The following is an 11,749-nucleotide window of genomic DNA, read 5'->3' as shown; positions in this document are numbered from 1 at the left end:
GTGCTAAATGATGATTGACATTTTAAAAACAATATTGTCAAAGCTGCATGTCAAGCAGCCTAATTGCCTAATCTGTGTGGCTCCTAATGACAAGTTAGACTATTACAGCTGAAAGAATTTTAAGCATCTAATAATTTATACATCATCACCTGGGCTATTTGCTTTCCACACTTCAGTAAATGTAGATGAGGAGAGGAGCTGCTTGTGTTTCAAGGTAATTTCACCTGTTTCACTCAGTCCTGTCTCAGGATGGTGCAGCCCTGGGGGAAATCACAATCTTCAGAGAAGATGGTTAAAATGTTGTGATGAAAACACTCACTTTTACATTAGGACTCTTTTTTCCCACTCCAGTAGTTGAATTTTTTTTTTTTTTTATAAGAGAGGAAGTAACTTGGGCTCTGTGTCACATTGGGGTATCACACCACTTTAACTTCAGGTTAGAATATTATGTGTTATAAATGGAAAAATGTCTTTTTACCCAAACACCCAGCACAGAAACAACACTTGGGCAGCAAACTGAAAAGGCAAGTCTGTCCCTAACAAGATACAGCTGGCCTCATTTCATTGATTAGCTAATTGCTATTAGCTAATTGCTGTCACTTGTGAAGCAGGGCCCTCTATGAGTGAGTGGGCTGCCAGGGCAGCCCCTCTGCTGCAGGGATTTGTGTTTTGGAGGGGGTCTGGGAAAGGTGGTGATCCCAGCTTGCTCTGCCTGAGGGATTATTCTGGGGAGAAACAGGGAGTTTTTTGTTTTGTATGTTTTGTTGGATTTTTTATTTTTGTTTTATTTAATGCTGTACCTCTAGTAAACCTTTGCCATGAAGCCTTTGCCCTCCCCCTTTACTCTGGCCCTGCTCTTGATGCCCTGGGTGCTGGGGCCAGCTCCTGCAGGGCAGGGTCCTGGGGTGATGCTGAGGCCCTGCTGTGATGCTGCTGCTGCTGCTCCAGGGGTGAGTGAGGGTTCCCTGTAGGAAAATTCCCCTCTTGGGTGCAGTGTCCTGCCTGCTTACAAAACCTTCTCTCTTCTCCACGGCCCTGGGGGACTAAAGCCTGTCTGGGCTTTGCTTGCTGTGTTTTGGGGCAGGTTTTTATATTGGTTGTGGTCCAACAGCACATCAGGCAGTGCTTCTGGATGTAGGGAGGGGAGAAGGTTTATAATCACATGGAGTAAATGATGTAACTTGGGACTTGGTCCAGGTGCAGGAAAAGCCCTAACCCACCCAGGCTGCGTTTGGTTCTCCCTTCCCACTGGGCTGGTGTTAGCATTTCTCTGGGCAGTGTTATAAACATTGGGAATTGGTATTTGGGCCTGTAATTTGACTATTTCCTTTTTTTATAGGGAAGAGGATCGTCTCAGCAATATTGGAAAGTCAAACCAGGTAAAAATTGAATTAGTTCTCAGATCAGCTTCCTTTCCCCCCTTCCCCCAGAATTTGTTGGGTATTTCAAGCCACCAATAAGTAGTGTGGAAAATCAGGAGCGACAGCCTGGCTGTGGGGTGGTGTGGAGAGGGGATGTGGTTGATCAGTGCTGGGGTAGAGAAAAATCAGTGCTGGTGCAGGAGATAACCTGTGCCACTGTCCTGTGGCTGTCAAATCCTTGCCACAGAGCACGTCCTGCAGGCAGGAGCAAAGCACTGCAGCAATCAAAACAAGTGGCAAAAATTCAACCCAAGCTTTAAGTGTGCTCCTGTAGGGCAAACCTACTGTGAACTTGCCACTCTTCTGGCTCTGAGAAAGTGGTTTTGGAAAGCACTGCTTTTCCCTGCCCAAGGAAAGCTGCCTTCCACTTTGAGGGCTTTGGGGAGATCCTGTTGGAGCTCTAATGGGCTCTGCCATGGATGAGCCCTTTAAACCAAAGAGATTGAAAATGCTTTCAGAAGAGCTTTGTCTCCCAGCTCTGCTGGTGTATGAACAACAAAACTCTCCCACAGGCTGGCACCAAATGTAGCAGTGCCCTTTGCTTCTGTAACTTGCCCAGGTGGGGCAACTCCCTGAGCCTTTAGCCTTGATCCCGAAATAGCCTGACCTGCAGAGGAGAAACTGCCTGCCTGGGACATGTGGCACCCACTGTGTGGCCATCCTGGGACATCTGTGCTCCTGCACAGCCATGGGGAGGGCTTAAAGCAGGAGTGTGCCCTGCTCTGGGGCTGTAGCAGTGGGGGCACAGCCTGGCTTTCCGTGAAGCAGGAGCTGGTGCTGGCCAGGGCTTCCCCAGCTTTCCTAGGGCTTACTCCCATGTTTTCCCACTGATGGGTTTTCCATGTTGGTTGGCAAACGGGAGCAGGAGGTACCAAAATGGGGAGAAGAGGCATCCTGAAGATAATTTCTGGAAATCAAGATGGTAACTATTTCTTTGGAAGCAGAAATGGGGGAAAACTTGATTGTTGATTCTTGTCTTCCAGAGCTGGAATCTCCTTGGTTATTGGCCTATGTGCCTATAAGAAGCTGCCACAGAGTGCTGCAGGACAAATATGGGGAGTTTTCTCCTCCAACATTCCATGCTGATTTCCCTGTAAGCTTTTGGTGCAACTGGACCATCTGGGCAGGCTCCAGGAAGTACATCATCATTTATATCCGGGGATTTGTTGCTAGGGAGGCGTGCAACAGAAATGAGGACAAAATTCTGTTTGAAGGAGTCTCTTCCCTGGTGGAAAACAGTGTTGTTTATGCCTGCTGGAAAAAGGAGATGCATGTTTTTGCCACCTTTGCTCAGGCTGTCCATGTTGTGCTGCTGAAGAGGTACTTGCCAAACCGGAGAGATGCACAATTTAAAGGGAAGTACTACATCTTCCAAGAACAGCAAGATGATGAAATTTCTGGAACTTCTGTTTCAAAACTGTCAAAGAAAGGTGGTATTTTTCAGTCTGGCTGGGTAGAAGACTTTAGAGATCCACTGGGCTTTGCAACCACACATGGCAGCACCACCATGAGAAGCAGTGAGCTGAGGCAGGGAAGGGGGATCACTCTGGACACCATGGCTGTGGGAAGTCCTACAGAACTTACCCTAGGTGAACATGCAAGGACACAGGCTCTGGAAACAAAAGCTCTTTGTGGGCTGGGGGCTCAGGAAGTTCAAGGTATTGGAGCACCTGAGGGAATAATCCCCACTGCAGCACGGGACATCTTGGGGCAGAATTCCTCCGTGGGTGAGGACAGCACTGTGAGCTTTGGTCCTGTGCACAGCATGCTTTTGGAAACTCCTTTGCTTGGTGCCTTCCAGGGAGCAGAACCTTTTTGGCAGCCAGCAGATGTGAGTCTGGAGAGCAGCCAGCCTGTCCTGAACCCTACCCTGAGGCCAAAAGGTCTGGGCCACCTGCAGTTTACAATTAAACCAACAGGCACAGGTCACCTGGACTTGGCTGCACGCTCTGAGCCTCTGTCCCCAGGCACAGGACAAAGCCAGGAGGGCACAGGTCCCACCAGGGACAGCCAGCTCAGCACAGCCAGCCTGCAGAAGGATGGAAGCAGTGCCCAGCTGAGTGTCCCAGCTGATGGCCTCGCTGAGGGCCTGATGCCCAGCCTGAGGAGCCCCAGTGATGTGGTCACCAGGGACCACTTACAGCTGCTACCTGAGAGAAGTCAAAACAGTCTGGGGCATCTGTGCATGCCTAAACCTCAGCCAGGCACAACTGGCCTCCAACACACAAAGCTGGTAGATGTTTTCCCACTGGGATGTTCTAGGGGAGCTGTCAGGAGAACAGTGCTGCATCCCACAGTGCCAGGGCTCGCTGTACCTGCTTTAGCAACAGGGCTGGAGCATCCTCTCACACCTGTGCCTGCCCTGGGGACAGAAACAATCCCTGTGCTGGTGACCTCCTCTGCAGCACCTGTCCCTGCAGATTTTGGCTCTCTGGATTTAATCCCTGAAGCGCCTCTTCCTCCACAAGTGGAGTCTGTGTCCATGGTGGCCTCTTTCCCAGCTGCTCTGGATCAGGATCCTGTCAGTCTCAGGCAAAGGGACACCTCCCCAGCTAGCCCAGGAGGACAGGACATGATCTTCCCTTCACCACCCTGCTATCCATCAGTAGCCTCTGAACTGGGCACTGATGGGTCCTCCAGATGCCTTGGCTCTAGGATGCAAAAGTTGGTGCCTGGTGGACAGGCAGGTGGCCAGGGAGGCAAAACCACAGCCTCTGTGGGCTTGATGGCCAGGAGTCCCTCCCCAGTCTTTGTCACTGTCCCAGGGCCTGGTGTGAGGCTTACTCAGCCTGAGGGCCATGTCAGCAGTGGCTCTGGGGGGACACCAGCTTCCCTGGCTGGCACCAGAGAGGAGCACGAGGTGCCTGTGCAGCATCAGCACAGTGCTGCTAGTGACAAACCAGCTTCTGCCTCCAACTTCAGGGGATTTAAAATACAGGGAACCACAGAAACTGTGCCAGTGGGTTCAGGACAGAGGACAACTGCCTCCTTCAGCATCACTCCTGCACATGCTGATCTGCCTGCAGCTCCGTGGGGAGAAACACTGCCAGGAGACCAACAGCCTTGGGAGCCCTCTGGTGTACCCAGGAACACCCAGGTGCCAGAAGGACAGCCAGAGAAACATGCTGGTAGGTGTCCCAGCACTTTGTCTTGGCACAAGTCATCTTGTCATCAAGTCAAAATTAATTGGTGGGGCAAGGACAAGGCTGTGCCTTTCACCTGCAGTCTTCACCTGCAATCATAACCTGCTCTCTGGGGAGAACCATGCTGGGGCAACCCTGGCTGGACACCAGGTGCCCTCCAAAGCTGCTTCTCAGCAGGACAGGGGAGAGAAAATGTGATTAAAGGCTTGTGAGGTGAGATAAGGACAGAGAGCGATCACTGTCAGTCTACCATCGTGGGTAAAACAGACTTGACTTGGGGAAATCAATCTAATTTCTTACCAATCAAATCAGGGTAGGATAATGAGACATCAACTAAAATATTAAAAGCAGCTCCCCCCTACCCTTCTTCCCAGGCTCAACTTCACTCCTGGTTTCTCTGTTTCCTCCCCTGCCTCTGGAGGGCCAGGGGAATGGGGCCTGTAGTTCATCACACCTTGTCTGTCTCTGCCACTCCTTCCTTCTCAGGGGAGAACTCCTCACTGGCCTGGCCAGTGCTGGGCCCATCTTGGAGCTGGCTGGCACTGGCTCTGCTTCATGCAGCCTCTCAGAGAGGCTCAGCTCCAGTTGTAGTGTGGATTTGTGGCTCCATGGGCTGAAACTACAGAAATCTTGTAGCAGGAGAGGGTCGGAAACGCTGCCTCTCCCGTGGCAGTTTGCAGCACTCCTAAAAGTCTGATGTGTAATCTAATATAAAATGTAATATATGATATAATTTGTGAATATAATAACCTTTGATTACATGTTTCTTTCTGGTGTTCCTGATGTGTCAGAGCTGGGCCCTCCCTGGGTAACCGAGTACTTTCCCATCAGGAGCTGCCACCTCACCTTCCGGGGCGGGTCTGGCATGTTTTACCTCCCTCTGCATGCTGAGCCCAACACCTGGTGCAACTGGACCATCTGGGCAGGCCCCCAGAAGCACATTGTCATCTATGTCCAAGGGTTCCAGGGGAGCGACGGCTGTGGCAACAACCAGGACAAGATCATCTTCCAGGGGGTCTCGTCAAGTGTGGAAACCAAAGTGGTGTTTGCCTGCCACAACAGAGGCACTCTGATCTTTGCTGCACAAGCCACAGAGGTCCAGGTGTTGTTTCTGTCAGGGAGTGGTTCCAGAAGCCATGAATACAGGTATTTTAAAGGACAGTATTATGTATTCAGGGACTCTGAAGCTGTGGGCTCTTCGAGTGATACCGTAGCAGCTCCCCAGGAGACTGTCCAGGACACCTCTGGAAAAGAGAGCTGGAGGACAGCGGTGACCAAAGGTTTATTGTCCATGCTGACAGCTCCTCCAGGCCCACCTGCTGGAGGCAGGATCCAACCTAACACTATGAGCCCAAAAGAAGTGGCCCAACGTTCTCCTGATCTCATGGAAGGTGGTCAGCCTGGTGCTAACCTGAGCGAGCATGGTCAGGATGAAACCAGGCTGGAAAGGAACCTTAAGGATGGTGGCAGCAAGGGCAGAGAACCTGAAGAAGACATGTTGGTGGAGCCAGCTCCAGCTGGGCAAGACACTGAGGGTAAAGCTGAGCCACCTGCCTTGGAGCTGACCACAGGGGACACAGAGCCAGGGACTGCTCTGGCCACCATGGTCCCGTGTCACCCAGCTGGCTCCCCTCGCTCAGAGATGCCCAGCAGCAGTGTAGGTGTCTCTGAGACATCACCTACCCTGGGTCAGACCAGTGACAGCCCCTCAGAAGTGGCAGCTGCTGCACACCACACACAGACACCAGTGCTGGCAGAGCCACCACTAGGCACCAGCACAAAAACACCCCTCTACCCCTCTCCTGGTGTGACTGCTGCTGACGTGGTGTCTCTGGGAGGAAGGACTGAAGACCTCTTTGGTAAGGTGATTTTTTGGTTATTACTGGCTGAACTGATGCCTGACAATGTGCAATATCCACCTCCAGTGATGCAGCACTCTGTTAAGAGATTTTATTTGTAGACGTGGTTGTTACTTTCAGCTGAGCCATGTGGTAGCACCCTTGACCCCTGTATCCAAGGAGAGAGGGACTTGAGAAGACACAGGATTATCAGTTCTAACATGGGTATCTATGGAATTATGCTACTGGTAAGAGGGACAGGCTGGTTTCTAATTCAAGTGTTTCGAGTTATCCATGGAGGAGCCAACCTCTCAGCTGTGACTTCGCTCCCAAAGCAGACTGGGAATGCTCATCTTGGTTTTCAACAGCCCTGTCTTGCATTGGTTCCTCTGTAGCCTGTCACAGTGCTCCCAGGCATGATCACTGAGTTTGAGCTCCAGGAGCGAGAGAAATACTTAAAAAATCCGTTGTCTTTAAAGAAAGTTCAGGGGTTGATGGTAGATCACTTACACAGGCAATATTTAACTACTGGTGCTTTAATTTCTGCCTGAAAGCAGAAGATATTTTCAATTGGGGTTTTCTCACCTCCAAATTGTTCTTGCCCCTCTGTTGAAGATTTTATTCAGATTTTTTGCATTTGCAGGCATGCAATGCCCAAGCTGTTTTGCTCCACTGGGATCCAAGGCAGCTCTGGTGGCTTCACAGGGATAAGTTTGTCTGCCTCCAAAAATGGAAATGAGGTTTATTGTGGTAATTTCTTTCTAAAGAGCACTTTTTCCACTGTGGAGAGGAGATTGTCTTCAGACCTTGATATTCAATTTCAGTGTGAAGACTAGAGGAAGGAGCTCTTTTTGCCAAGAGAGACAGACCTAATGTACTTTCCCTCCCCCATTACTGGTACATCAGTGATAGCAGCCTGATGTTTTCCCTTGCTTTGGCAGGTCTGATGTCATCTGTGGAGAACAACACAGGATTGCATTCCCAGCACCATCCTGGAGGTGAGCCATGCAGAGTTAAGTGAGTCTTAAAACACTGCCCTAAGCTCAGGGAGCTGTCTGAGGCTGTGCTGGACATCACCTGCTCATTACATTTAGAAATTAGTTGTTTCTGAGTAGTAACCACTCCCAAGATCTTATTTTTTAAGATCTCACTGCAATCCTACACTTGTGCTTTGGCCATGTTGCATCTCCCTTGAGAAACCTGAGTTCAGGTGCTAATCCTGACACTAATAAATGCTGGCTTGTTTGAGTTCAAGCATTATTTGTTGGCTATTTAAATAAGGTTTTTCTAAGATGAATGAGGGTGAGTGTACTTCAATTCCTTCGGTGTATTCCAATGGATGTCTTGTGACTACCAGGATCAAAAATGTGCAGAAATCCTGTTCCTCAGACCAGGGAGAGAAGGAAAATTCTCTTATGGAAGAGCAACTAAACAATATAAGTGCAGGGCATGTATGGCCCAGCAAGCCACAGAAACAACTTGCACAAAGGAATTGATACAGAAGGAGCCTGAGCTCCGAACAGGGGAAATATTGATGAACAAATAGGTTTTAAACAGCCAACTGGCAAATCTGTGCCAGTCTGGATTCCAAGAGAAATTGGCTTTTAGACTCCATCAATAATTATGACAATCCCTTTGGGAAACAGGAGAGCTAAGGGCATGTGAATGTGATTGGATACGTATTGGATATGTCGTTTTGTGTCAGTTTTTCACTGGAAGATCAATTCTAGTATTCATCAACAAGCATTAACTAAAGTTTGTGTTCACCTGTTACTCAACAACTTGTCCTACCTGATGCACAGCCCCTGGAAATACCCATGTGACACTGACCTGCATAGGCATGGTACTGTTCTAGTGCTGATGCTTAAGGATTAACTCATTTGGGGGTCCTGTTTGTATCGTGTGCATTTGAACATGCCAGGATCTCATGTCTTATGGTAGATGTGCTGTTTGAAGTCACTGTTGAAATCAAACCCAAGGACTGGATTCCTCATGGTGGAAGTGAGCTCCAAAAGGGTCTCCTTGAATCTCTGAAGAATCACGTAAGTGTGGGCATGGGGAGGTGGAGAAAAACAGATGGGATGTCCCAAATCTTCATGTAGGAGAGACCATACTGTGCATTTGTGTTTGGGGGAGATGATATGGAGCTAAGCAGATGGGAATGACTGGCATTCTTCTAAGGAAAGGGCTCAGAGCAGTGAGCTATGGGACATCCTCTGCATCCCAGGTGGTTTGTGAAGGGGGAGAGCAAGATGGGGTGCTACAGTGAGAAAAGAAGCTGCTTGGTGTCATACTTCTGCTTGTCGAATGTCAAATTGGCACTGGTCACTCTATTCCTTTGCAGATCCAGAAGAACCTGAAGCTTTCTGCCAATAGAGTCAGTGAAATAAAGTTAAAGGATGTCAAAAGGTAGGATTCATGCTGTGCTGCTGGCTTGGCAGGTGACTGCTATAACCTGTAATACTTCTTGGATTAGCAGTGTCTTGGCTTCTCACTCTCCTTCCCCAGGAAGAGACACGTGTTTGTTATTCTTCCTTGATCTGTGGCTTGTCCTGAAAGCAGAAAAAAAAAAAAAATTGTTTCCTGGAGGAAAGATGGTGAAAATTGATGTTTAGGATTACCTGGGGACTATACAGGTCTAAAATGGATTTAAACTTTGGAGGAAAAGGAGGATAATCTCACCTGCCACAGTGCCTGCTGGAGAAAGCTGGGAGCTGTCAGCAGAGGCTGATCCCAGACTGCAGATTGCTACTGCAATTCACTTGATGTAAATATCTGGTCATTTCAGCCTAGCTCCAGATGAGGAGCCATTCCTGGGCTTTCCTTTTCCCCATGGTCCAAGTGCAAAGCTGCCTCTTGGCACAGATAATCTTCTCAAGAGCCAGCCTTGCAGCATCATGGTCCCATGCCAAGGGTAGAAGGTCTAAATGGGCTGTCAGAGCTGGGCTGTGGTGATGTTTTCCTGCTGCCTCACCCTGGGCTCTCCCCTGCCCACAGGACGAGTGATGCCAACCTGCTGCTCACCTTCTGGCTGCACCTGGAGCCGGAGGAAAGGAACGTGTCTCTGCTCCTGCGCTCCCAGCTGCAGCAGCTGCTTGGCACCTCGGTGGGTGCGGAGAAGCTGCAGCTTGTTTCACTGTTTGTTGAAGGTGGGTGCTTCACTTGGTTTTTTTTGTTTTTTTCCTGAAATAAACCCTTTTATGCCAAGCCTGACTTAGGGCATCTATTCCCCATGACAGATGTGAACGAGTGCCAGGCTGGGGTTGGTCTCTGTGGGGAGGAGGCAGAGTGCCTCAATGGCGTGGGCACCTACCTGTGTCGCTGCAAGAAGGGCTATGAGGATCATTCCCCCACCAAATCCGGCACGCTGTGCATCCGCGCTCCCCACCCAGGTAGAGGATGACACTGCAGCTCGGCTGCCTCTCGCTGTCTGGTGTTTTCTTGGTGTGATGGGAGAGCCATTTGTGCAGCACAGTCTGGGGTGAGCACACCAGGGTAAGGGGCTCTCTGCCAGCCTGGGGTCCTGCCCTCCTCTGATGCGTGCTGTATGTGATGTCACTGCAGTGGTGGCTTTAGGTGTCCCTGCCAGGTGTGGTAAGGATGTGAAATGTCTTTGCAAGGCAGTTCCCAGCTGGGAATGCAACCTCTCCATGAGGCTTAGCCTCCCTTCCCCAGTCTGCTGCTTTCTCTGCATCAGGGTTACAACCTGGCACGTGTGAGCCCTTAAGTTATAAGCAAAGTGTGGTCCAGAGTGATTGATGAGCTACCTCTGCTGTAACTGATGTGATCAGCCAGCCTGGTGGCTCCTGGGAGTGCCCAGTTCTCCTGTCACTCTGCGTAGATCTTGGTGAGAAGGGCAGTGGTGCTCCTGGTGTTTACCCCAGCTTTTGACACAAGGCTGAGCAGATGGCATGTGGTGTTTGACTATAATCAGAGGTGGCTAATCCAATCTTGCAGAATAATGGGGCCCCACAGGCTAGAAAACAGGAATATTCTCCAATATATGCTCCAAACACTGCAGCTGCTTTATCAAAACTACTTTAACATCCCTGCAGTGGCTTTAAACCATAACGTGAACTCATGGCCGAATACAGTATCTCACCCATCCTACCAATTCCAAGTTAACTAACTTGAGCAGTCTAAGCCTGTACAGATCAGCTGGTTATTGTTATACCCTGATACAGGTAATTTTACAAATCCATCTTTATCTCTCCATGCCTGTGTGGGAACAGCAGCAGATCTTTGTGTAGTTGCATGTGTGTTTGGCAATGGCTTTGCTCTGCTGGGGTTCTTCTGGGTTAGCACTATCCCTGTGCTGCACTTGACTCTTGGTCTAAGTATTCCCCTGGGATGGAGGTTTGGGAGATATGTGGAGACCTGCCTGGAGGAGGTGTGAGGCTTTCTGGAGGGTGGCAGGGGCGATGTGAGACTCCTGGAGGAGACAGGGACACTTTGTGAGCACAGTGGGGTCCCTGGGGCAGCGGCCACTGGGAATGAGGCCTTGGCCTTTCTCTTGCAGGGATCAGCGCCTTCCTCCGCCACGCTGACATGCTGGTGGGGGCAGCCCTCGTGGCCGGCCTGGTGATGCTGGTGGCCTTTGGTGCCCTCTGTGTCATGGCCGTGTGTGGCCGGGCCCCCGGGAGGAGCCCGAGGCCTGAGGAGCCCCCGGTGGGGGCGGTGGAGGAGCCAGCCATGGAGCTGCACGAGCTGGGGGAGTGCCTGCGCCTCGACCCCTTCCAGCTGAAGCTGCGGGCCAGGTCCCCCGAGTGGCTCTGGAGCCTCCGTGCCCACCCTGGCCCGGCAGGACTGACGGGTCTTCCCAGAGCAGCTCCCCCACCCTGAGGGGGTCCCGGGCCTCAGTGACTCCATCATTTCTCAGGGGTTCTGACACAACCACTGGCTGTGCCAACCCTTCTGCTGTGTTCTGTGGGCCGTGAATATCCCACAACAGTGCTCCTCATGTTATAATTGAATTTTTGCAATGCTTGCTCAGCATGGGGAACAAAATGTTTGCTGCAAGCTGCTGTACTTCTGCTGATTTACTCTGCTCAAGACCTGCACAGGAGAATTAAAAACTTTTTTTTTTAAGAAAAAAGGAAATAAGATGTTTTGGTGCCTAATATAGAATTAAAAATTATTCTGCATCCTGCTCAGTGCTGCCTGCTTTCTTCTGCCCCCAAGGCAGAGCTTTATGGGAAGCCCTGGCAGGACCTGAGGATCTGTGGGGTATTTCTTCCAGCCTGGCTGAGAAACATCTCCAGAACTTGACTTAAAATTCTGGTGAGAAACACGGTCAGGTTATGGTCAGTGGGCCTCCACTCACAGAGTGATGAGGACAGCACTTTTG

The 11,749-nt window shown here is 50.3% G+C and overlaps 1 protein-coding gene across 1 annotated transcript; it reads left to right on the top strand.

Annotated features, from left to right (window-relative positions):
• The first annotated feature begins 769 nt into the window (after positions 1 to 769).
• LOC107201229 lies at positions 770 to 11,497 on the top strand. Its single transcript, XM_033513210.1, has 10 exons — positions 770 to 950; positions 1,340 to 1,379; positions 2,405 to 4,549; positions 5,356 to 6,423; positions 7,344 to 7,400; positions 8,344 to 8,444; positions 8,747 to 8,811; positions 9,400 to 9,551; positions 9,642 to 9,794; positions 10,922 to 11,497. Exons 1-10 carry the CDS (start codon positions 819 to 821, stop codon positions 11,242 to 11,244), a joined length of 4,236 nt encoding a protein of 1,411 aa, XP_033369101.1. The 5' UTR covers positions 770 to 818; the 3' UTR covers positions 11,245 to 11,497.
• Positions 11,498 to 11,749: the final 252 nt, after the last annotated feature.

The sequence above is a fragment of the Parus major genome, chromosome 3 (genome assembly GCF_001522545.3).
Source record: "Parus major isolate Abel chromosome 3, Parus_major1.1, whole genome shotgun sequence".
Lineage (NCBI taxonomy): Eukaryota > Metazoa > Chordata > Aves > Passeriformes > Paridae > Parus > Parus major.
Note: the sequence above shows the minus strand (reverse complement) of the source record. Positions and strands in the feature narration are given on the sequence as shown.

Coding starts and splice junctions, on each gene's coding strand:
- LOC107201229 (XM_033513210.1), top strand. CDS start 819: ATGAAGCCTTTGCCCTCCCCCTTTACTCTGGCCCTGCTCTTGATGCCC. Junction 6,424..7,343: donor AAGGACTGAAGACCTCTTTG/GTAAGGTGATTT, acceptor TTGCTTTGGCAG/GTCTGATGTCATCTGTGGAG. Junction 8,812..9,399: donor AAGTTAAAGGATGTCAAAAG/GTAGGATTCATG, acceptor CCCTGCCCACAG/GACGAGTGATGCCAACCTGC.